General features: G+C 47.4%; 1 protein-coding gene across 2 annotated transcripts; it reads left to right on the forward strand.

Moving 5' to 3' along the window:
* Positions 1–2,399: 2,399 nt before the first annotated feature.
* On the forward strand, positions 2,400–12,866 carry LOC121591760 (phosphatidylinositide phosphatase SAC2). Of its 2 annotated transcripts, XM_041912684.1 has the most exons (9): positions 2,400–2,706; positions 2,932–3,283; positions 3,368–4,505; positions 4,589–4,916; positions 5,799–5,869; positions 6,289–6,513; positions 8,252–8,494; positions 9,343–10,681; positions 11,903–12,866. In XM_041912684.1, the coding sequence occupies exons 2-9, from the start codon at positions 3,181–3,183 to the stop codon at positions 12,008–12,010; spliced, it is 3,555 nt and encodes a 1,184-aa protein (XP_041768618.1). In that variant the 5' UTR covers positions 2,400–2,706; positions 2,932–3,180; the 3' UTR covers positions 12,011–12,866. The 2 variants fall into 2 exon arrangements, with proteins under 2 accessions (XP_041768618.1, XP_041768609.1); XM_041912675.1 differs by lacking the exon at positions 6,289–6,513 and having other exon boundaries at positions 2,401–2,706.
* Positions 12,867–26,730: the final 13,864 nt, after the last annotated feature.

Below are 26,730 nucleotides of genomic sequence, written 5' to 3' on the forward strand. Positions count from 1 at the left end.
CCGTTAAATTACCCACAAATTACCCAATGGCTGGATAAATTATAAAAAAACCACTTATTACTGTTTTAGTTTACATTTTGATGTGTTTACCGCTGCAATAAAAAAATACATTAATTTCTTTGCAAACTACCCACATTACCCTTAAATTATCTGAAAGGTATTTTTATGGTTTTATTTCGCTGTTTGCTGTGTTGGGAGTGGTGTGTATGTGAACAGAACGTAGCTACTAGTGATGGGCCATACAACTCCACTAAGGGGATCGAACCGGACCCAGGTGTGCCTGGGTCGGAATCGGTAGGTTCGGTAGGTGCATACGAGTTCTGTAGGATTAGTACGTGTCGAAATGCATGTGCTTTAAATGAAGTACATTGAAAAAGAAATTAAACAGATGTTATGCACTAGTCAAATATTTGAGCCGATTTGTGACTCAAGTTCTGTGCCAAAGCTTCCTCTCGCGTAAGTAGCAAACATCCAAAAAGCTAGCTCGAATTCTCGAAGCTGATTTGAGGCAGTTTAACGAAAAATCGCTCTGATGTCGTACTTTGTGGTTGTTTAGGAGATAAGACGGTTCAAGTAGTCCCAGAGATACACGGTACTTCTTATACGCGGATTCGAAGATATGTGGTTTTCTAAATTTAACAGTTCTTCGAGCAAATTGTACTGATTCGACACATCAATTGTAAAATGCCAAATAATTTACCTATTGATCGAATGTTTAAAATCATTTCAGAGGGATCAAAACTGTAAATACAGTGAGAATAATATCAAATAATTAGTCAAGTGGCTAAAACCACCCCCTATTTGTAAAACTATACGAAAATTAGTAATATTTAGGATGGAAATCACGATATTCGACTTACATGGACATTCGAGATACGCGGTATTTTGCAGCTGTTTTTGGACCCCATTAACCATGTATCTCGGAGATCGGAATCTATATCGTGTTTTTTGTTATTACAATGTGCTCCGATAACCGTTATGTCGAATATTCTCCTCAGAACGCAATGTCACCTTCATATTGAACAGTCCCCAAGTGCCACAAATCCACTAAACGACCACTAAACGGCTTCTAAACGACTCAAGTTCTCTACCTAAACGGAATATAGAAAGACTTCGTTTAGCAGACGCCAAACGACTCATGCATTCTAAAAATAGCAAAAAAGCTGGTGGCGCTATCTGTTGGTGGGATACCCCAACCAGTTGAGCTTCATCGCTTGGAGGAGAGCTTTCTCATTTCCTCTGTACTGTTGTATGGTTTCGCATTGAAGTTATGCATCGCTAGAACTAGAACGGCGATACGATTGTTTAAATACTAAACTCCAACGGAAACCACCAGCACTGAAGCAAGTGAGATTTGAGCAATGGTCATTGGTGTTGATACCCACGTATCTAACCACACGACCATTTATATAGATTTTTGCTCAGAAAGTTAGAAGGCTATATAGGTCATAATAAAATGCAACTTGTCGAAACACATTGCAAGAAAAGGATAGCAATATAATGATGAGTTGTAATACGCCATCTATTGATCAAACCAATGAAGCTGTGGAGCTTTCATTTTTTTTCTATGGATATTCAATTTTCCAGTCGTTTAAGCTTAATCTGTGGCGCTTGGGTCATTTCTCAACAGCACGGATAAACGGACTGCCGAACAAAAGGTACCCGAATAAACGGCGCTCCACTGTTCCCGAGATACGTGGGTTATCCGGATTGCTCGAATTTCCGCGTAAGTCGAATTTCACATTTTTCAGCTAAAATATAATTGATTACTGGGTATTTTTGATTGATTTTGGTACTCTTAAAAACTTAATCGTTGATTCGTAACGTTTCGTGCAGAAAATTCTGATATTTCTGGCTTTAAAGCGGTTTAAACTTATTAGCAAATATGCAATTTCTGCTGCATTGTACAGATTTTGAAGGAAATTTTACTGTTTTGACATTTGAACTGTCAAATTTAGAATTATCTGCGCTTATCTGCGAATCCGCGCAAGTCGAGAACCGCGCCACACGGAATCAGACTGTCCAACACATTTTGATAGGTGTTGGGTAGGTTCGCTCCTGGAGATTGGTATGTGTAGACAGGCAATAATGAACCTGTTGAACTCGTTGCATCCTCGGGTTGGAATCGCACATGTTTTACTGAATCTGCTGAACCAATTGGGCCAACTGAACCTGCTGGAACCAACATTGCAATCCAGATCGTATTCGGACAGCTCCCACCTAGTAGGTTCGGGTCGACCGGCCCACCACTACAAGCCCCATAAACTTTCCACGATGCAAGATAGAAAGAGAGAGATGATGCGAGCGTGCGAAAGTGAGAATGAAATAGCCCAACACACATCTCTCCACCGCACAGCACAAAACACTTTTCGCGTCTCACTCGCACCGATTCGCGCACACCACAACTGTCAAGCCTGTCAAGTGGGCGAGTCGCGAAACCAAATTAAACATTCACAACACACACACACACACACACACACACACGCGCGCGCGCGACCTGGTGCAGCAAAACATCCGTCACCATTCTCAATGTTGCCTCCCGCTCGGCAGGGTGGTGATATGCTCGTGCCGTGAAAGCCGTCCCCGTGCGTGCCGTGTGTGTACAGTGTGTGCTTTGTTTTTCTACTCCCTCTCGCTCTCACACTCGTGCTCGGTCGTAATCGTGCCTGTCGCGTGCAGTTTCCTGCTACAGCACACACGCACGCTGTGAGTAGTTTTGCATTGTTTTGTTGTTGTTGTTGTTGTTGTGGTGATTGCTGTTGTTGTTGTTTGGTGTTTGGCAAATGTAACACCCAAATCAATACACAAAGCCCGTCCCAACGCAACCCCGCTCTCCCATCCGTGTCGTTCGTCACAATGTTTATGTTATTGTTGTTGTTGTTGGTGTAATGTATTCATTTTTTTGCACACATTTGCCTCCCCCTTTTGCAGAAGCACCATCATCAGAGTGTGTGTGTGTGTGCGTGACGAAACCGCTGCAATCAATATTGTTGCTGTCAAGCGAGCAGCAGCGACCGGAGAGGGGCGGAGGCACCAAGCGGAGAGGCCACCACTTCCTGCTTTCTAGATGAATCATCTCTGCTGAAAGCGGAAATACAGTGTGTGTGTGTGTGTGTCTGCGTGTGCTTGTGAGCGCGAGAGCCTCCGTGTGTCCATCGTATCAGGTCCGGTTGCAAGCAAATGGCGATGGAGGTGTTCCAGACCGAGACGCACTACATCTTCGTGCGGAAGGAGCGAAGCCTCTGGTGGAATCGATACTCGTCCGAGTTTCAGCTCAAGTGTGGTAGGTGGTGGTGTGGTGGTGGTGGGGGCCGCAGCATTTTCGCCCGACTAATTTGCCGTTTGTTTGCCTTTTTTGCGGGTGCAGGCTGGGATCTGTCCTCGGTGGACGACATCGAGTGTATCGGCGTGACGCACGGCATCGTCGGCACGATCGCGCTGCAGGGCGTGCTGGACCCGCACCTGATCGTGATCAAGGAGGTGGTGCCGGTCGGGGTGCTGTACGCGCCCCACCTGGTGTACAAGATCCGCAGCATTGCGGTGCTCGGGCCGGACGGGGCGGATACGGTGCTGCTCGGGTGCAGCAAGCACACCACCAGCCAGACGGTGAAGGTGGCGCCGGCGGGCGGCACGGCTGCACCCGAGGGCCACCCGTCGCCCGCCAAGGGCCGGCTGTTCGAGAGCTCCGCCCTGGTGAACAAGACGTGGGGTGCGGTGAAGAGTGCCGGCAGCACGATCCGCAACACGACCGAGAAGGCGGCCGCCATCGCGACCAGCCAGGTGAAGTCGACCGTCAGCCTGGTGGTGAAGGCGGACCCGGTGCGCATCGAGAAGCGCGTGCTGGACGAGCTGCACAAAATCTTCGACGAGACGGACAGCTTCTACTATAGTCCCAACTGTGATATTACGAACAACTTGCAGCGCCGGGGCGCCCCGCCCGACGACCGCTTCTACTGGAACCGGCCGATGCTGGCGGAGCTGCTGCGGGTGGTGAGCGAGCAGCCGGGGGGCGACGCGGCCCAGGACTGGGTGGTGCCGATCATCCAGGGGTTCGTGCAGGTGGAGCAGTGCGTGATCGGCAACGAGTGCTTCACGCTAGCGCTCGTGTCGCGCCGGTCGCGCAACCGGGCCGGCACGCGGTACAAGCGGCGCGGCGTCGACGAGCACGGCAACTGTGCGAACTACGTCGAGACGGAGCAGGTGCTGTCGCTGCGCCAGCACCAGATCTCCTTTACGCAGGTGCGCGGCTCGGTGCCGGTGTACTGGAGCCAGCCGGGGTACAAGTACCGGCCGCCGCCCCGCCTCGACCGGGACGAGCCGGAGACGCAGGCCGCGTTCGAGCGGCACTTTGACGGCGAGCTGCAGATCTACCAGTCGATCTGCATCATCAACCTGGTGGAGCAGAGCGGCAAGGAGAAGATCATTGGCGACGCGTACGCGAACCACGTGCTCAAGTACAACTCGGACCGGCTGATCTACGTCACGTTCGACTTTCACGAGTACTGGTGAGTGGCGGGGTGGTTGTGGTTGCTGCAATGCCAATGTGCTCTCGATCCTTAATTCTCTTCCTTTTTTTTTTGTTGCGCAGCCGTGGCATGCGGTTCGAGAACGTGTCGTCGCTGATCGAGTCGCTCGCGCCGGAAGCGGGCGCGATGGGTTTCCACTGGCGCGACACGAACGGCCCGATCTGCAACCAGAAGGGCGTGTTCCGCGTCAACTGCATGGACTGTCTCGACCGCACGAACGTGGTGCAGACGGCCATCGGCAAGGCGGTGCTCGAGTCGCAGCTCGTCAAGCTCGGTCTCGCCATGCCGTACTCGCAGCTGCCGGACGCGCTCAAGGCCCCGTTCATGGTGCTGTGGGCGAACAACGGTGACGTCATCAGCCGGCAGTACGCGGGCACCAATGCGCTCAAGGTTTGGCAGGGCAGAGAGTGCGCAGAGCGAGCACGTGTGTGCAGTGCTGCAAAATGTCATGAGCATCACGGAGATGCTCACCAATCGAAAACAATGAGCATATCCGTGGTAGCTTGATGGCCATTGCTGATACTCAATGAATGTGGGTCATGACATCTAGAACGCGAAATGCGAAACTCTAACTGACAAGTTGAGCTTAGTGCCGTCACGAGCATAATTATGACTTTTTTCTGGCTGTGAACAGTGCTGCCAAATGCCACTGGTTTCAGTCACCATCACTCATGGCTGAAACGAAGCTCAAATCAGCTCACGTGCACTAGTGAAATGATCAGAGATGATACTCAAACAGTTGATGGATCAAACACATGTTTGATGACATTTTTTGTAGCACCCAACTCTTGCTCACTCACTTTGATCATGACATTTTCTGTCGGAGATCATCACGACACGAAAACAAAGTGACTGACCAAGAGTTGAGTGCTAAACAAAATGTCACCAAGCATGTGATGGTAGCACCAACTGTTTGAGTCTCACCTCTGATCATCACAGTAGAGCTAGTGACGCTGACATGATTTTGTTTCAGCCGGAATTTGTCATGACTATGTCAGTGACATTTTGCAAAACTGACCACAGTAAAAAAAAAAGTCATGATTTAGTGACTGACCACGCGTTGGTCGCAAAAATGTCACAAAACATGCATTGGTCACACTACTCGTTTTGAGTATCACCTATGATTATCACAAATCAGTACATGACGCTGACATGGATGTTGTTTCAGTCAGATTTTTTTTTATGACATTGATAATGATATTTTGCAGCACTGCGTGTGTGTGTGTGTGGGTTTAATAATTATTTTTTTTTCCTTTTTGTTTTGACCGACAGGGAGATTATACGCGCACGGGGGAGCGAAAAATTTCCGGCATCATGAAGGACGGCATGAACTCGGCTAATCGGTAAGTGTGTGTGTGTTTTAGGGAAGGCTGTGTCCCATCACACAGTGGTGGAAAAATGCATTGGACAAAAAAAAAGAAGCAAGCCTAAACGCAAAAAGGAATTGGTCGTCGGCGGACGGCACCAGTAGGCGCTCCATCGGCTCCCAAAACTCGCCATCATCCTCCCCAACTCCTCCGCACACGAACGACCCTAAGAGGAGGCAAGCGACTGTTGTCGGTTGACTGCACTTGCAACGCGTTTTCGTTTTCGATTTCCTTCGTACCAAGTAACCGTACAAAAGCGTTTCCATTCGTTACTGTTTCTCTCTTTTCTCCATTTTCTTTCTTTCCCTCAACACACACACACACCTTTGCCTCCATTGCCCCATTTTCCGTGTGTGTGTTTGTGTGTGGGTTTTAATGGGGGACTGGGCTGGTAGCTACTACATTCAGCACTTCGCCGACACGTTCCGGCAGAGTTGCATTGATTTGCTGCAGAGGCAGCTGGCCCCGTCGGCCGGCCACATCCCGGAGGACGATGTGCGCGGCGCGGTCGTCGGCATTGCCGCGACCGCACTCAAACCGGCCGGCCCGCTGACGTACTACAACTATGGCCAGTGCGCGTCCGAGCATCTGCTGCTCGAGCAGGTCGTCCACAGTGCCAGGTGCGCGCTCCCAACTCCTCTCTTGCTTGTTTTTGGTTTTGTTTTCGGAATTCATGCTTCGTTTGTGTTTTCCTTTCACTAATTAGGCAGCAGTGTGTGTGTCTGTGTGTGGTGGTCCGGTATTAATGTCTCTAGAGGGTTTTTTTTGTACGCTCTCGTTACGTTGTGTGAGCAATTAGGCGCAGTAGAAAATGAATAGATTGCCAATTCAATCCCACTAAGGTTCTTATACTCTGAGATAGTCTGATGGATGTGTTAAAAGTCGTTTTGTTTAGTTTCGACATGCCAAAAATTGTCCATTTGTGACTTCGTTCTTCGACCTTCTTATCCGTCGGTGTAATGATGTTTCGATTTGTGTGCTGAATGAGTTGTATTAATTTTATTTTTCGAGTGTAATAATCGAATGTGGGATTTGATGGAAATACTAATAAGTGCTTATTATGATTGTTCTTAAAATCGTAATTGAGTTTGTGGTGTTGTTTTGCTAATATTTTATTAATTAAACATACTCTATATAATTTGTTTATCGTGTGTAACACTCTTCGCACCACATCCTTTTCGTACCTTTACAACAGAATCATGCACTGTAGTGATGGGAAAAATGTTTTTGGTTGTTTTTGGTTTTTGGATTGTAGGTTCGGAATCAGTGTCTTGAATCAGCTCCGGAATAGACTGCAGAATCGTCTCTGAAATCTGCTCTGAAATCGACTCCGGAATTAGCTCCGAAATCGATCCCGGAATCGGACCCGGAATCGACCCCGGAATCGGCTCTGGAATCGACCCCGGAATTGGTTCTGGAATCGACTCCGGAATCTGCTTCAAAATCTGTTCTGGAATCGGCTCCGGAATCGACCCCGGAATTGACACTGGAATCGGCCCCAGAATTGATTCCGGAATCGACTCCGGAATCAGCTTCGGAATCGACCCCGAAATCGGCCCCGGAATCGATCCCGGACTCGGTTCCGGAATCGACTCCGGAATCGGTTCCGGAATCGACTCCGGAATTGGTTCCGGAATCGACTCCGGTGTTGGTTCCGGAATCGACTCCGGAATCTGCTCCGGAATTGACTCCAGGATTGGGTCTGGAATCGGCTCCGGAATCGGCTCCGGAATCGACCCCGGCTGTACTGGATGCTCGGTCCCGTAGTTAATATGAAAGCCGCAAAGGATTCAAATGTACTTAAAAACAATTTATTCTCATGGAGATTCCGGAGCCGATTCTGATTTCGAATTTCGGAGTCGATTTCGGAGTCGATTCCGAAGTCGATTCCGATTCCTATTCCGGAGCCGATTCCGGAGCCGATTCCTATTCTGGAATTGGAATCAATTTCGGAGAAGAAATCGAAATCAGGTAGTTAAGATTTCGAGGTCCCACCACTCTTTTACTGAAGTACACGTATGCAATCTTTAAAATATCCAAATGAATGCTACGTCATGCGTTACGTAGTTAATGGATGTCACCGTATTGAAAAAAAGGTTTGAAAAATCTAAATCTAGTAAAAAAATGCATTGTCGGCAAAGCATAGGATTTGACCACATTTACCTTGAGACATGGATGTGCGTATCAAACACAGCACCGGAAGCTGCTACCCCCCCTTCCCTCACATTATCTACACCCCCCCCCCCCCCCGATTCAAAACTATAACACTGTCGGCAGCAATTAGGCTCATCTGCTCACTCATTATCTCTTTCCATCTTGTTCTCTTCTATACCACCGCCACCCCCGTCCCCGTTGCAGCTACTATCTGGCCCGGTTTAAGGACACGTACCGGCAGGCCACGATCGATATGATGCTCGGCAACAACGTGTCGCCCGAGTCGGTGTCGGCGCTCGGCGGCACCCAGACCGCCGCCACGGACGAGACGGACGCGCTGGAGGGGGCGGAGCATGCGCGCCTGCTGGTCGAGGACTGCCGGCGGCTGCTGCTCGGCACGGCCCAGCTGCCGGTCGGTGCCTGGGGTCTCATCGATGCCGATCCAAGGTAAGGGCGCCACCATCACCAACACCCAACACCAAAAATGCCTTTCATGCGATGCCTTATGTGTGTATGCTTAGAAGCCTGTATGTGTGTAGTGGTAGTAGTAGTAGCTGCGGTAGTGTTAAAACAGCTAAACAATAATCGACCCACTTTTTGCGGCAAAAAAAAAAAAAAAAAAAAAGGCGTTTGCGTGTAAATGGCGCAATCTGCCAATTGGCGGTGCCAGCGTTCAATGTGTAATGCGAGTGATGAGTCATGCAAGTGCAGCTGTGTAGGGCCCCACTTCTTATCGCTCCATGCCGGCGCTGACGTCATTTGACCGTGTGCCAGAATAGCAAACAGAGAGAGAGAGAACAAAAACACAAAGAAAGCATCGATTGTTGTATCCCGCGGCGCACAGCGGCGCCCTTTGTTTGCGGCCTTGTTTTGTCATTAAGAGGGGGGACTGGGGAAGGCCCTCAGCCCAATGAACAGCCATACTTCTCTTACTTCCTTCCCCGAGGAACAGTCACCACAAGTATTAATCGTCGCTTCTCCATATAATACCATAGACGTAATAAAAAAAAGGCAAAACCGCTCCTGCATGTATGCAATCCGCTAGTAGTTAGTACACTTTTTGCGTTTGTTTGAAGCTTTGCAGGCGTACAATAAAAAAGCACTATTTTGTGATTGATGTTATTACCAATAAGTAACAACAGCAGAAGAAAACTTTTCCATCTTGTAAACCCGTTTTTGGTTGTTTGTTTTTTGCCCGCTGTGACACTCCCCCAATGCAAACAACCGCACGCGATCCGAACGTTAATACTGTTTTCCTTCCTTCCTTCCCCGTTTTCGCCCAACCCCCACACCAGTACCGGGGACCCGAGCGAGACGGAGGTGGACACGATCCTGATCCTGACCGACGACTGCTACATCGTGGCCGAGTACGACTCGCACCTGGACAAGATCGTGCGGTTCGAGAACGTGCCGCTCGCGAGCGTCACGCTGATCGAGCTCGGCCTGTTCCAGCACAGCAAGATGTTCCAGGGGCCGGCGGCCGCCCACCTCTGCGTCCGGCTGAACTACGCGGTCGACGGTGTGGACGGCTACTTTCACATGTTCCGCTCGCCCAACATCCGGTTCTTCAACAACGTGGCGGTGGTGATCCGCAAGCCGGAGGAGATCGCCGAGTCGCTCACCGCGATCGTCGACCTGTTCCGCATCGCGCTGCAGAACTGCGGCCGGACGGAGGTGGCGTTCCAGTGCGGCGGCAGCCTGCAGCGGCGCAAGAGCCGCACGCTGCTGTCCGTCCCCGCCGGCATCCCGCGCAACCTGTCCGAGTCGCAGCTGGTGCAGATGGGCTCGAAAGCGTTCAGCAACATGGCGGGCCAGTTCTCCAAGATTGGCCAGTCGCTGAACGCGAGCAAGATTGGGCGCGCGAGCGGCGGCAGTAAGGGCAAGCCGGGCAAGGGCGGCGTGGACGATGGGGTCGGTTCGGGGGATGGGGCGGCAGCTCGGTCCGGCGGGCGGCGCGACGGCTCGAGCGGTTCGGTCAGCTCGTTCGGCGGCTCGGCGGGGGCCGGTGGTACGACGGGCGGGCTGCGCCCCGGGTCGGCGTCGGCCGGCGGCAAGATGGAGCGCTCCAGCTCGGAGTCGGAGGAGGGAGCGTGCATGTACGAGCCGGAGGACGAGCTGGTCGAGCAGAACCCGCTGTACAACGAGAACGTGTTCCTGCCGTCGGTCGGCATCGTGATGGGAGGCGGCGGCGGCGGCGGCGGTGAGCAGGAGGGCGTCGGGCCGGCCAGCAGCAACGTGCTGGAGGAGCGGGACAGCATCGCCAAGATGTCGTCCGACCTGTCCACCATGTCGATCTCGTCCGTGACCGATCACATCAACATGCCGGTCGGCATGCTGGAGTGTGCGTCGCCGATACGGGTCAGCAGCCCCGCGCCGGAAATCTTCGTCGATGGGACGGCGAGCGGTGGCGACGGGGGTGGCGGCGGCGGCGACGGTGGCCCGAACCGGCCGGGCCGCAACACGATGAGCCTGAACCTGCAGGCCCCGGCGGGCGGAGCTGGCGGTGGTGGTGGTGGTGGTGGCAGCGATAATGCGCTGCGCCAGCTGAAGAAGCTGACCAGCCCGCTGTCCAACATTGGCAAGGGTTTGCAGACGCTCGGCGCTAACCTCGATCCGCGCAAGATTACCGTCAAGGTGAGTCGAACAGAATCGCTAATGAGTCGGAATCAATTCATCAACAATTCAAGAATCGTACGACACACCTTAGGAGAACCCATTAAGATCTCAAGCTTCTGGTTTAGGTTTCGGTTCGAGACTCTTATTTCAGATTCTTGAAGTAAATGTAGATAAACAAGAATGAATGGGAAAGAGTCGTGAATTCGTTTGTGATTCGAATGACTGTTGACTTCCAGATTCATCTGGCAAATGCAGATGATTGAGGATAAGATTCTGAATCAAGATCTTGGCAAATCCTTCAAGAGACAATTGATTCTTCATAAATTCTTAAGATGCAGGGTGAGGATTTCGTGGGAGCTTGCAATAGAAACGACTTGATTACGATTCCGTGCTCAGAATCAATTCCGCATCCGATTTAGATTCCGCAGCTGATTCCTGTGCCGATTCCAAAGATGATTCCAGTCTCGGAATCGTAATCGGCTCCGGAATCAGAATTGGTACCGGGTTTGGAATTGGCTCTGGCATCTGATTCAGTTCTGGAATTGAGAAATCAGAAATTTCAGAAGCGAAATCAGTCCCAGAATCTCCATAAGTATACGTTGTTTACAGGTAATTTGGATTCTTTGCGGCTATCAATACAATCGTAGCAGTCCTAAGATAATAAGACCAAAATGCCTAATCTCTCCCAAGATGCAGAAAATGCCTAAGATATCGTAACCGACTCCAATTCCAGTGCCAATTCTGATTTCGATGCCGATTCTGAATCCGGAGCCAATTCTGATTTCGCAAACGATTTCGGAGCCAATTCTAATTTCTGAAACTGATTCTGGGCCTACTATCCGGAATCAATTCCAGAAATCTTCGGAGCTAGCTGGAATTGATTTCGACGAAATCTTCTTCTTTCCCAACACTATTCCAGTGACTGCTATTTACCAGAATCATGAGTTCAAATAATGAATCTTTGATGTGATTCAATGTGTTGCAATCAATGTTTAATGATTCATGAGTCGAGACACACCGCTCGAGAACTCATCAGTACTCCAAAGGTTCTCAAGATACAGATTCTTGAATTTGAAACACGAATCTGCAATAAGAATCACTTGAGTCACTAATCGAATCTTCGTTTAGTGACTCCAATTATTCTTATTTCAGATTCGTGAAGTAAATAAGGATGCTACAGAGTAAATCTGTGAAATGAATCAATCAGAACTCAATATCTCAATTATTTTTGTTCTACAGAGCCCCGTCGCGCCAGTAAGAAGCACCAGTGCCGCGTTTGCCGAGATCAAGCAGCTGGAGGAAAAGTGGGAAAAGGCGAGCTGCCGCACCAAGCTGATTGCGCTGTAAATCGACGTACGCCCGGCCAAGTGTTTGACTTTACCTTTCCTCGGTCTCAGGCCACCAGTTTGCACCTACCTTGCCGGTCCGTAGCTAAGTTAGAACGTGGAGCCATGCTGCTGCGAAACACACCCACACAACGACTCGATGGCTTGTGGTTTTAGTTGTTGTTGTTGCTGTTGCAAGTATTAGTAGCAGATTGAAATCGAAAAAAAAATACAACGTTTTGGACCAATTCCACTATAGCATGCAGGAACATAACCCGCCCAAACGACGCCGCGAAGCAGAGATCACACTAATGGTCAAGTAGGTGTGGATGTGTTTTCTTCAGTTTTAATCATTGATTCGGAGGCTGCACAAACGTAACCCTTTCTCATCATGCGCTATTAGTAAGCACGCTCTGGTTGCCCAAGGTTTAGATATAGAGCCTCGATTGTCCCGATGCCAAAGCTCGGTTCTTAAAGCCTACGGTGCACGATCGCACCAAGAAAGCAAACAAACGGAAGAAGAAGAAAAAGAAGAAGAAGAAGAAGAAGAAGAAGAAGAAGAATAAGAAGAAGAAGAATAAGAAGAAGAATAAGAAGAAGAAGAAAAACCCCAGGAAAAAAATGCAACACGCACAGGACAAAGGGCGCCAAGGTGCGCCGAAAACACAAAACAAACGCTTCAGTATGTAATAATTGTCGGCAGTATTGTTATTTATCGATTAGTCAAATGGTTCGTACCCACGTATGTGTGTGTATGTGTGTGTGTGTGTGTGTGTGCGTATAGGCATTATTGAAGCAAATCCGTGCTCCGAGCCGTTCAAAACCAAATACCGCGAGCAGGGCGGAGCAGTTGTAGGGCGATAACCGTACCGTTTAAACCAGAAATACCAAAGTCAATTATGTATAGCGTGTGTACCGCGGGTGGTGTGTGGTATGCGCAGAGGGTGTACTAAGATGCAGGCCACTTGCACTCACACACATACACTCATGCACATGCATAAAGTAATCTATCCGTAGCCGCGGCACGCTGCGTAGTGTCGGCCGCCTTCGTTTTGCGCTTTGGATCCGTAGTTGCCGATTGAAGGGAAATAGCATTCCGGCCGGCCCCTCCAAGCAGGGCAGCCAGGCAAGAGTAGCTAGTAGCAGAGGAGATAGTCCTGGAAACGCTAAGAAAACCAAACAAACAAACAAACAAATAAACAAAACCCATGAAAACCCTTTGTAGCAAACCGTTACATCGATAGCGATGGCCCGAGGGCCAGTGTAGGAGGTACTAGCAGTCTAAGTAGTTGAAATCATATCGCTTACCGATATCTATACATATAAATATACACATATAGGGCGTAGCGAGTACGTTGCCTCGACAGTATGACACTATCCATTCCCGGTTCCGTTGCGCTGCCGTTTCGTTGTGCGCCGTATTATTGTTTCGCTTGCTCCGGGGTCTGCCCTCCCCCCCCGGTATGTTTTTAAGGACGCGTTTTCCAGTTACCGCAACTGCTGGCCCCACCGCTGGCCGGCACTGTATCGTTGTGGTTGCTGTTTAGCTGACGCCATCAGCTGGGTAGTGCCTGCACCGCCTAGACCGGTCCCGGCTGCTGCTTTAGTGCTTGTTGGAAAAGTGGAACCGTACGCTTGCCGCGATATATATATATATATATCGTCTACCTTAGTGAAGCTACAGCTTGTACGAACAGCAGGGACACTTGCAATATTAGAAGTTTGGCCTTCGGTTTACCACAAAAAAAAAAAAAAAAACAAAAAAACAATGGGACAGGTTTGCAGGTTGTGTGTCCACTCAGTTGCAGTTGCAGTAAAGAATAATTACTAAATAAACGTTTTTTGCTTACAGTACGCATTCAATACCAGCGCTGTGTATCCGTGTAACTGATTTTTCTTGTTGTTGTTGCTAACAAAATAACGATTCACGAGTCATAGGCCTACGCGAGTCTATTCGGAGTTCCAGTTGGTTTTGATTGGAAACGATTCAATTCTGATCTGTAGTTGTTGTCACTTGGCAGGGAACACTTTCGAATCAGATCAAAAATCAAATAGCTATTTTATATGATGTTTCATCGGTGTGTTTCTGTGAAGAGTTTGTTGTTCAGCTATTAGACATTTCCAACCTGACTTTTTACAGTTTTTTTTACTTCGCTATTAAAAATTTGTGATAAATATGTTTGTGTCATGGATGAGATTTTCAAAGATTACAACAAATTTCATTAGCATTTGATTTGCAGCACTTCTTAATCTACTATACCATCCTTAGTCCCTTACTGTTCATTCTCTTCCCCAATGACTGTACTGCTATCCTTCCAGGTAACGGCTTCCTGCTATACGCAGATGACGTTAAAGTTTTGCTTCCTGTATCTCTCACGCATACAGTCTCTGTGATGCCCCTATTACCCGTGTGTCTTTGTCTAATGATCTTGACGTCTTCTTCGATCCGAGTATCTTTCAAAGAGTATGTCATCAATAAGGCCAAGAAATGTCTTAGTTGTATATGTCGTATATCTACTAAAATTTGTGATTCTTTCTGTGTTATTATTTGCTGGGCCCGTTCCGTATTGGAAAATACCTGTATTATCTGGTCTATAATTTCTAGTCTCCTGTCCAAGTATCTGTGGTTTAAAAGATTGAGAGGATTCAGAGACAATTTACCAAAATTGTATTTCGTAGGACACTCGGTCCTTCCGTCGTATGACGATAGATGCGCTTTATTAGGCCTAGCTAAGTTGGAGCACCACCTCTCGGTAGCTCTGAATTCTTAGGTGGCTGGCCTATTGTTTCATACGATCGATGCTCTTTCCCTTCTATCCCGTATGCAATTGAATGCTTCTTGTCAATCCTTACGTTATCATTTTCGTCTCTCTCTCTCTCTCTCTCTCTCTCTCTCTCTCTCTATTTGGTTGGTCTCTATCTCTTTTGTTTGTCTGCTGAGCACGTCGTCGTGTCATGGTCCGATCAACAATCATTCTACAGGATGCTCGGTCCCTGGCTGCATTCATTTGAACACTGATTTCCGACAGGTCTCGCATCACCTGATCCAACCATCGCGTTCGCTGTGCTCCCTGCTCCTTACGCCGAACCGGGGATTGCTGTCAAACACCTTCTTGGTGGGGCATGAGTTCGAGATCCTCTTAACATGCCCCAGTCATGGAATCCTGCCAACATTTGCTACTGTCAGAATGCTCGATTTGCCGTCCTTCTACTCCACAATCCATCCTTCGCTCTAATAGTCCAAGACTATAGTATTGTGTCCATAGAGGACCACCGGGCGATTCAATGTGCAATATATCTCACATTTCCTGCGCTCTCGAAGACTTCCGGATCTCAGCAGTTGATGAAGTCCATGGTATGTACGACGCCCCTGTACAACGCATCTCCGGATTTTGATGTTGCTGTCACTGTTCGAAGTAACGACTAGGCTTGGGCAATTCGGTTCATTTCCATGACGTTGAACGTACTAGTTCTTTCATTCAGATGAACTGAACGTGAATCGCGATTCATTCGTTCATATCAGTTGAAGAAAATATGGTAAATTGTTTTATTATAACAAGAAGAACATAGCAGACCAGGAAGATCCTTATCACGATTGGTGGGACGCTCTTTTAATGAACTTCCTGGTTTTACGGTTCACGTTCATATTTGTATGCTGAGAATGAACGACCTAGCGTACCAGGACGTTCGTTATTTCGGCGGGTAGAACGTTATTTTGATGACCCACTCAGTACATTATGATTTATAAAGAATCGATGAACGTTGATTAGATGAACGTAGGTCGTTCGTTCTTTAGAATGAATAGAATGAATCGTACAGTTCTGGTACTTGAGGCACAACTCTACTAACGACCATCCCAATATAGCAGAACTCATTTACTGCCTCGAGATTGTCGTCGTCTACTAATACACTGCCTCCCAGTTAGTCTGGGTCCCGGGCAAGCAGGTACTTCGTCTTTGTCGCTTGGATTCGCCTCACGCACCTTCGCTGTTATCCTGCCGATGATGTCGATGTCTTCCGCAAAGCCAAGAAATTGGCCAAGACCCGTAGAATATCGTGCCACGGATGTCGTTGTCTAGTCGCTCGCTTGTAAGGACACCTTCCACGACGATATTGAAGAGCAGACTGTTATTGAAGAGCAGCAGAGAGTCCATCACCTTGCTTCAGATACCTGTGAGATTCAAATGATTGGGACATCAAGTTCGATACTCTCACCTTGCACTGCACACCGTTCATGGTGGGCTCTCCCAAGGAAGCCGGATCAACCTCCCAAGGAAGTGGTGAGTCGATAAACAGCTGGTCCATAGGGATCTGGCGGTCTCGGCACTTCTGGAGGATCTACCGAAGAGTACAAATATGGTCGGTGGTGGATTTGCCTCCAACAAACTCATCTTGGTAGCAGGAGCTGCCTCAGATCTGTTCGATTTCAACCTATCTCTACCAGTCTTCTGATCCCGTCTTCCCTTTTTTTATATCATAATCTCCCTTCTCCTCTTTTCTTCAATTTCTTACTTTTGTATTATTGGATGCTTTAGCTAGTGAGCACTGTTGTCGTTATGAATGTATTGATTATTGAATCCATTTTATCCAAAAAGGCATGGTACGAGCATTTTGGTTAAAACGATATTCGAACCATATCGCAGGAACTGCGGAACTTTCAAACACTCTGTATAGTTCCTCAGACAAAAAAAAAACAACTCCGATCGCTACTAGTGATTCGTTATTTATGATTGTAGTCAATCTCTTGCAAGACTCCGCCCGCTTGAAAGTGGCTGGAGTGAGCTGAACATCATCATCCCTCTCGACCCGAACTCCCCCATTTATCCCTTCTCAATTCCGCTCAAATCCATGACCAAACCCTTCCCTGGGATGCCACACACACACACACACCTGCTCGCAAGGCACTGGTGGTTCGTAACGCCACTTAAGAAAGGGAAAGGGTTTTTTTTTGTCGGTACATCGATTGGGCCCATTTGTCGCACTCCCCTGTTCGCCCTATTTGCGGTACACTGCAAGGGCCGGGCGCTGGTCAGTGCTTTTATGATGTCTCCTAAATCTCGCCACCCTTAGCTGCTTTTTTTTTGTTTCTTTCTTCTCGTTCCTCCAAACACGAACGACTCTTTTCGGATCGCCCAGAGTGCCTTCCGGAGTCAGCCGAGGGGAAAGAAGTTTGCCAGTAGAGGAGCACATTATTGTTTAAATGGCAGCCCGCCACCTACCCGCTCCGTGTGTTTTCTTACGCTTATTGGGAATGTAAATTTCCCAAAACGAACGAAACGGAACGATTGTCTTCGGCAGTGTGTTGGTGATGCTGCGCGAACGATACCGGACCGTCGTGGAGTGGAGTGGGGTTTTTTTCTGTTTTCTGTTGCTTGCGACGAGCCTTTTTAGATTGACATCCGATTGATAGGATTAGCAGAGGCTGGGCCCTATAAAAGCAGACACTTTCTGGCCTAACCATCAACCCCCCCCACACACACACACACACCTCAGAGGGCGCTCGCATTAGCATCCGGTCAAAGCTCAAACCGTCAACCCCGAGGAGGGTGGGCCAACCGTCTTAAAACCATAAACAAAGCGAAATAAAAACGTGCAGTGTCTTGCAAGCCGGGATACACAGCACACTCCAAGCAGGGGGCAAAGCAGGCAGGCATGGGGAACTGCGGCAAGATAATAGAGATCTCTCGCACTCACGTCGCGCATTGCCGCAGCCTCCTTTGTGCTGCCGCTGTGGAAAATGTCCTCTTGAGTGGTTTTCGCCCGAGCTTGCTGCCCCCTCCCCTCCCCCCCTACCAACGGTTTTGGGAACAATTTGGCAAAGCGTTTTTGGGCCACGGTTGAGCAACGGTGGGCCGCAGCGGGTGAAAGTATAATAACAAATTGGATTTGTAAGCCAGCCGCTGCCGCCCGCCCTCGGACCATCCCCGACCCGCGGTCTTTGGCACGGCTGTACGTGTGTGAGTGTGAATGTGTGAAGGATGACAATCTACAGCAATTTGTGATTGTGATTTCATTTCCGAGATAGGGGAGGAACGCAAGACACGCACACACACACACTCATACACCCTCCCATTCCCTGCCCTATTACCCATTAGGAGTTTGGGAAGATTGGGTCGGCCATCACAAAAACGAGTGCGTGTGTGTGTGCGAGAGAGAGAGAGTGAGAGGACGAGGGACAGGATTTAGTGAGAAAAAAAGGAGCTCACCCCGAGAAGAAGAAGAAGTTCGGAGGGAAGCGAGCAAGCAGGCAGGCAGAAAAAAAAAGACCCTAGAGAAATGGTGTGAGATTAATTTTCCGGACGACTTAACTTTTTTATTCCTCGCTGCCGGGACCGCGCGGGACCGATTTCCTCGGGCGGACGACGGGTGGAAGCATTTCTCGGTAAGCCTAGCCCTGAGCCCCGTGTACAAAAACCCCGGGAAGCTGGTGTAGGTGTGTGTGTGTGTGTGTGTGTGTGTGTGTGTGTGTGTGTGGGGAGAGGAAGGCGGGTTTTTAGGAGCATTTAAATGGATCGGTCGCCCCCCCCCCCCCACGGCGGGCACTTTTCTGCATGCGCGCCAACCAATTCTCACCGTCTCACAACGGCCGGGATGACGACTGGGAGGGCGCTGGTGGGCGCCAAGGTGCCGGGAAGCGCTTCAGATGTTTGGCAAATGTTTTGCCACACGGTCCTGCTGCTTGGTCCAAATTAACCCGAAAACGCTTTGAGTGTGTGTGTGTGTGGGCATTGGGCAGGTGAGTGGAAGGGGTGTTGCTGTGCGCCAGACAGCATGCAACCGCAAAACAGTCTGTCGCCTAATACGGTCGCCTGCGGAATTGGAATTCGATTTTGATCGAGCGACAAGAGCTCAACCCGCGCCTTTGGCAAAGGAGCTCGGTAAACTGCCAGCCTGTGGAGAGTGGAGGTTTTGTGCGTCCCGAGAGGTGGGTGGCATACATTGGGGAGAATGTGGGCGGTGGTAGCATTAAAAACATCTGGGATCATAGAAACGGGTTAATTTAATTTACCTTTTCCCTCAGAATTGGAAGCAAATGCATGCTTTATCTGTTCAGCACCCAAAGTGCCGCAATGTTTAGGCTCTTAAGGTTTAGGTAGTTTAGGTGAAGATGGCACAACAATGTTGGGAATCACGATCATGCCAGCAACGTAAACTGGAATTTTAAAGGAAATTGAGAACTAATGCTCCGAATAGGCACAACAGCTAAAGCGAACAGCTGGAAGATGTTTTTTTGGCTAGATGTCCTCTAGGGAACCTGGAAGATTCTTTGGATATTCGTTTGACGGACGGGTCTGAGGAGTAAGGATATTATTGAGATCACTCTCTCATAGAATGCAGGGTCCTATTCTCCCTACAATAGGACAAGAACCAGAATTTCAACAAAACGGGGAAAAACGGAGCATGAGAGCTAAACACAGGTCTAGTCTTTTCAAAGTGAGAGCTAGGAGCCTTATCTGCGGGGCTCTGTGCGTACTTCACTGCATTGCAAAGGCTGATTCAGAATTTAATGAAAGCCCTCAGGTAAGATAAACACAATTATTGAACCATTCAAAATGTTGAGTTTGCTTAGTTCATCCACTTCCTGCTACATTATATTCTTGAAATTTAGCTACATCCATGGATGACGCCTAGAGATGATAATAATCAATTATAATCAATAAATAAGTCTAAATATAGTGAAACCTATCATACGGACCCTTTACGATTTAAGTTCGTAGGCTGAAATTTAAGCCTTTGAGCTGTTTGCATTGTATAGCAGTTTTCGAGCAGCTATCTAAGTGGGTATAATATACAGGTGGGCTTATCCCAAGGTTTTTGAATTTAGAAGGCTGATTTTTATCGCTTTTGTTTCTGAATGAAGGTTTTAAGAGATTTTTTTGTGTATTCGTCAAGCCTCTAGAAAGCTTGTTTGAGCAAAAGTTTTCACCCATCCTGTCAAAAAGTGATATTAAAATTTGGTTATAAAAAACATGCTATGAGACCACCAGGACTACAACCACTTTGATTCTGGATTCCATCGCCAGATCTCTTTAATGCTCCTTTGGATAAATGAAAACACCATTTTGTTTTGCCATTTTTTCGAGTAGGTACTCGAATCTAATTCTAGCTTTGAGGCTAGCATAATCTAGACTGAAAATTGCTAGCCTTTTGTGTGAGATTTTGTATGGAGTGTTTACATGATTTCAGCCTCCAACTGTCAAACTCCATACAAAAAACTGACTAGAGTCGTGAAGGGCCCCATAGATGAATCTTTGAGACCGTTTGAGTTGAGTCTTGATCAGTGGTGTGCCAGATCCCTTGGTTGGTTTTTGGTGTGCTATGTAAAGGGTGTTAGGAACTACCATTGTATTCCAACGATTTAGACCCGTTTTTTTCTCGTTGGAACTATGTAGGTTGTCTTCGGTGTGTGTATGATACCATCACATTTTTAATTCCTTCAAAACTATGGTAGATTAATATTATTGCAAAGATACTTCCGTCCTTTTCAAACCTTTGTAGAAGTAAAAGGCGGGACTTATCATCACCATTATCATCATGAACCTTTAACTTATAGAGATATCCAAGTAGTATGAAGTGTCCAAGAAACCATCTTCCATCCTTTTACCATATTTTTGTAAACTGCCATGTAAAATATCATTTTGGAGAATTCAGACTGTCAAATCGCTGGTGTAGCCTACATATAGAATATTCGTCTTAGCGAGATATTGTTCTTGAAGAGGCATAACAGGATCGTCAAAATGCTGATCTTAAAGAAACAATTCATTTTGAAGAGACTACATCTTAGAGAGATCTAACTGTAGCCCATAAAAATTGTTCGTGTTAAGTTAAATCCATATATAACATTGAAAAGCCACACTAACTTGCTCTAACTCAGCGAGCTCATCTGTGAGTGTAGAGCTACATTAAGCGTGCGGAGCTAGTGTGGGAGTTTGGAGCTAGATCGATTTAACGGAGTTACAGGTCAGTGCTACGGAGAGTCTGCGGAGCTATATTGAGTGTGTGAAAATTGTATTGAGCGTCCCAAACGACGCTAAATGGAGCCTTCGCGTTTGAGTTGTAATTCAGAAGGCGTCCTACCATCTTTCTTAGCATGATGTTAGGAGTAGGAGTGTAGATGCTCTCTTCAAAATTGAGAAAGAAAAAATCATACCAAAGAGCGCCAAAGCCGCTTGTGCCGGAGGTCTGGAGAGTTTTCTGTAGCGTTGTACTACTGACCGGATCATGTCCAATTAAAAAACGATGCATCAATTCGTGATGCGTCCTATTCCGCTCAACGCATCCATGTTGTTTTAATTAAAATACGACAAACATACACATCCACATGCACAAATACACAGCCAGACACAAAACCGCATTTAACGCCTCTGTTTGTGGAGGATACAAAGGGCCGGGAATATAATCTCCGCACCTGTTTCGGCTCATCTTTTATTTATCATTGAGTACACAGCACATGCACCGGAGGCATCGCACACGGCCAAACACATACACGTACAAACACACATACATGTAGGATACGTACCAGGATGGCTATCGATTATCAATGCCGCTCAACATTGCGTGTAATTAGCGGGGCGCCGGTTGGGACAGAGATACCGTGCAAGCCCGCCCCAAAGCAGGAAGCGGTGACTGGAAGGGAAAGGGGGATAATGGTCCCCCCGAGTGTGTGTGTGTGTGTGTGTGTGTGCGCGTGGGTGCATTTCAGTAAATTCGCTAATTTTCCTCGCAAATGATGTATTGATAATCGGTTTCTCAAATATTTATCCGTTAATTACCAATCATTTGCCTCCCGCGCCCGCCCGTGCACCGGTGGATCCGTCCGTCCGACTCGGCAAATGCAGCATTAAAGACCACCTGCCCCCTGCCCCTATACAAAATGCATCAGTGTTCAAAGTGTGGAAGAAAAAATGGAGGACAGTAATTACAACGCGCCACTCCGTTGGTCGTCGTTAATCCCCGCCGGAGTGCTCGCTGGAGTACTCGCCGGAGTACTCGCTCGATGTGAAGCAAGGGTCTCCAGGTTGAGGGGAGGGGAGGGGAGGGGAAGTTTTGCAGAAGATTTCTTCCCGTCCGTTCTTTACGAGCCGTTTGAAAGGACCGACCCGTGGCGGAAAAGCGGCAAGCCAATTATCGGTTAATTTCCATTCGACCGCACACATATCTCTGGGGCCGCCCGAAGCGCTTATTACGCGCCGCAACTGCAGGTAAGTTGTCAATGGTGCGTTTGGAATCAATCAAACGAAAGGGGAATGGTTTTCGATACAATCCCAACCCAGTGCTGCGGGTCAGCGACGGCCAAGGCTCCGGAGCCGGCAGTGGCAATCGGCACTTAATCACTATAACGCCCAAACGACACGGGGCAGGACACGGTTCCACAGAACCAGGGACATTGCAGCGCGAAGTGGGAGTGCGTTCGCTTAGTGCTTAGCTACGGTGGCTCAGCAGCAGCAGCAGCAGCAGTCGCAGGCCGAATGGCCGGTCCGTGACGGGGAACTGACGCGGCAAAATTGAGTTGTCAGCGTGGCGAGCCCATTTGCCAAGGGACCGGAGCATAATTGATCCGCCACGCTCAAGCTGTCGTGCCGGTGGCGTCGCTGTTTTACACGCAGGCACTGGCTGGCACGGAGCGGGCTTTTGGCCCGTATTTGCACCTTTCTAAATGGCTAGGCTGATCTCTTTATTGGTGGCAATTCGGCACACTCTGCGTTGCGTTGCGAATGGCTTCCGTTCCCGCCAGTGCCAGTGGTACGGATGGATGGAGGGGGGGGGGGGGAGGGGGTCGGAGGCAATGTACCGAGGGGTAATGCACTGTTACGGAGAGGGGTGAGTTTGAACAAATTGGGTACAAAGAAACTGTAATTGTAAATTGATGCAGTCCAAGACGAGGGTCGAATCATCCATAAAGTACGTAACGCTCGTGACGTAGTGAGGCCTTGCTTCTGGCGTTGCGTTGTGGGGCGTTGTGGAAGTTCCAATCAGGTGGATTCGAAGATACGCGATTTTCTTAATTTGGCAGCTAATGTTTACACGTACGAGTACAGTTTGCTCCAATAATTATTAAATGGAAAAATGTATTTTAGATAGAAATAGCAAAACTCCGCTTACCTGGAAATTTGAGATTCACAGTTTCTTCTCGGTTCGCCTGAACATTATATCTCGGGTACAGCCTGTAGTTTTTGATCCATTAGAATGACTTTAATAAGTAGCCGAGATCTTTGTTGTTGCAGATGGGAGATTGAATGATTGTTCCAGGCAAATAATACAGTCGTTGCCGCTTAATTTTGACTCTAATTCACCTTTTTTTGTCTTGAAGGCACCAATTTTTAACAGCGTGTCACGATTTTTGCCTCGAAGGCATAAATTTTTAACAGTGCGCATCAATTTTTGCCTCGAAGGCATCAATTTTTGACTGTGTCATCAATCGCTTTATTTACAAAATTTTACGTTATTTCTTAAACTGTTTGTTCTGAAGTGATTGAAATTAAGATAAGTAGTGAATAATTTTGTTAATCGAATCTAAAATAAAAAAATTGTTTTGCAAATTTTGAAAGTTTTAATGGAGTGTAAAAATGTGCAGTATTTAGCGTTTTGTTCAATTTTCTTTATTTTACTTTTCCAAATCGGTCTGCTCTCAAAATGGGCGCCAAACAGAATGGTCGTTCACGCCACGGAATTCTGACAGCTCTTGATGACAGCTCGTACTCTGCGTACGAGCCACGCGAACTGCACAGTGGGCTGCTACAGTACTCCCCTCCAGACTAGGATACGTACTGTTGAAGATGGGTAGGAAACACCACTCTTCGGCCTGAACGAGTGGTTCTAGTCGGTGGTAACTCAGAAGAACTGGTAGGTGGAGCAGGAACACTTGCAGAAGATTCTTGTAGGATGTGGGCTGGTTTGAGGCGGTCTATTGATATAGATACTGTACGACCTTTCACGTTGACCTTGAAGATTTTTTCTGTTCGATCCATAACCTCATAAGGCCCTTCGTACGGTGGTGAAAGTGTGGTCGTATGGAATCATTGCGAATAAAGACGAATTACATGATTTTAGTTCGGTGGGAATAAAAATATTCCGAGAACCATGCCATGAGGTTTGTCTGGGGCGTAATGATCGCATGGCATTTCGTAAATTAGCTACAAACTCAGCTTCATTTGTTGTTTCGCCAATATCGTTGAAAAATTCGGAGGGAATACGAAGTGTGGTACCATAAACCATCTCAGCTGGTGATGCTTAATATCTTCTTTGTATGTTGTTCTTAAGCCAAGTAGTATCACTGCGAGATTTTCACACCAGTGTTCATTATCGTGGCAGAGAAGAGCTGCTTTAAATGTTCTATGGAATCTTTCGATGATTCCATTGCTTTGAGGATGGTATGCAGTTGTACGCAGGTGAGTTGAACCTAACAGGCGGTTTAATTCCAAGAAGAGTGATGACTCAAATTGTCTACCTTGATCAGAAGTAGTAATATTTCGGTACACCAAAACGCGCAATCCATCCCGAAACTAGAGCATCAGCTATTGTAGAAGCAGTCATGTCCGGAATAGGTAAAGCCTCTGGCCATCGAGTAAAATCTATCGATTATAGTCAGCAGTACCTATTTCTCTGCTGATTGGAAAAGGACCAACTATGTCGATGTTAATATGGGAAAATCGATCGTCTGGAGAAGGGTATTGGGATAATGGTGATTGAGTATGCCTGATATTTTTGAACGTGGGCATTGTATACAACTTCTCGCAAAGGCAATGCTATCTTTTCGAATATTTGGCCAAACGAATCTTTCGGTCATCAATTGGCTGTGCTTCGTGTCCCAGGATGCGATAAATTATGTACCGCTCGCAGCGCAATATTTCGAAATGATGGTGTGACATACGGCCGAATACGATTAGTAGAGCAATCACAATATAATTGTGTGTTACTGCCTGGAATCTCAATTAATTTTAATTGCAGCGACGATTCAGTTGTACCTTGCAATATCTTGCGGAGTTCCTCGTCATTTTTTTGATCATTTGCCAGCGCAAACAAAATCCATCGAAGGCAATGTGTGTATAGCTGATATGCGAGACAGCAGATCGGCGACGATATTTTCTGTACCATTTATGTGGCGTATGTCAGTAGTTATTTGGCCTATGAAATCTAGTTGACGGGCTTGCCGATCAGAAGCTTTGTCGAGTTTTTGGCGAAATGCATATATAATGGGTTTATGATCAGTGTAAATATGAAGCTGCGCCCTTCCAGCATATACTTAAAGTGACGCACTGCCAAATATATTGCTGATAATTCTCGATCGTAAGTACTATACCGCAGCTGCGCTTTATCAAATTTTTGAAAAGAATCCCAGGGGTTGAACGTTTCCCTCCACAATTTGATGTAATACAGCACCAGCGGCAATGTCTGAGGCATCAACCCAAAGAGAAAGCTCAGCAGATTAGCAGGATGAGATAATAAGGTGGCTTGTGCGAGTTGTTTTGTACATTGATCGAAAGCTGCAAGAGTGTTGTCAGTCCAGGACAAGGAGAGCAGTCGTTTCGTTTATTTCCCGGGATCATGTTCAATAATGGAATTTGAGCTTCAATGGCATGAGGAATGAACCTTCGATAAAAATGATTATTGCCAGAAATCGTTAAGTTCCTTTACTGTCGACGGAAGGTTAAAGTTTTGGATGGCTAGTACACGATCAGGTAATGGGCGAATTCCTTCAGCAGATACAGCGTGACCCCAAAAAATTGAGCTTATCGCGACCAAATTCACATTAGCTACATTAATGGTCAGATTGTGATCATTTAGTCTCTCAAACAACTGTCTCAGATGTTGTTTATGTTCATCGAGAGAATTGGACGCTACAAAAAGGTCGTCGACATAAGGGAACACAAACTCTAAGCCACGCACAACTTCATGTATCAATCGCTGAAAGGTTGAGCCGCGTTGCGCAAACCGAACGTCATGAATAAAAATTCGTACATCCGAACGGCGTCGTAATAGCTGTTTTCGGAATATCATCCGGATGTATAGGAACTTGATGAAATGCTTTTTGTAGATCAATTTTAGAAAATATGCATTTACCTTGTAACATTGATGTAAAATCCTGGAGATACGGCAACGGATATCGGTCCGGAACAGTTTGAGCATTAAGAGCACGATAGTCTCCACATGTCGCCATGTTCCATCTGCTTTCTTGACCATGTGGAGAGGGAGCCCAATTGCTGCTTGATGGACGACATATTCCAATTTCATCAAAAGTTCGAATTCGTTACGGGCTGCTTCGAATTTTTTGGTGAAAAGTCTTCGAGGTCTAGCATATACAGGCTGGCCAGTCGTTTCAATTCTATGCATAACAGAAGACTTAGTTGTTGTCCCATAGGGGCGAGGTGTGTTATTTGGGAAATTCAGTTAGTAAATCTACAAATGGCGACGCCGCGGAAAAAGTTTTCACCGAAATGTCAATATCTCTGGTAAGAAAACACGTGACTCTAAATTGGTAGTGTTGTCTATGAGGCGGCCACGTTTTAAGTCAATAAGAAGATCAAACTTCCGTAAAAAATCTGCTCCGATGATACCCGTTGAGACATCAGCAATGAGAACGACCACACAAATTCACGACGGAGGCCGAGGTTTACTTTCAGTAACACTTCACCGTATACTTCAATAGCAGTCCATTAGCGGCGAACAATTGGATAGACAGGCTTTACTCTGGCTGATTTTAATCCTTTTGGAACGACGGAAACATCCGCTCCAGTATCGATA

Source organism: Anopheles merus, chromosome X (genome assembly GCF_017562075.2).
Source record: "Anopheles merus strain MAF chromosome X, AmerM5.1, whole genome shotgun sequence".
Lineage (NCBI taxonomy): Eukaryota > Metazoa > Arthropoda > Insecta > Diptera > Culicidae > Anopheles > Anopheles merus.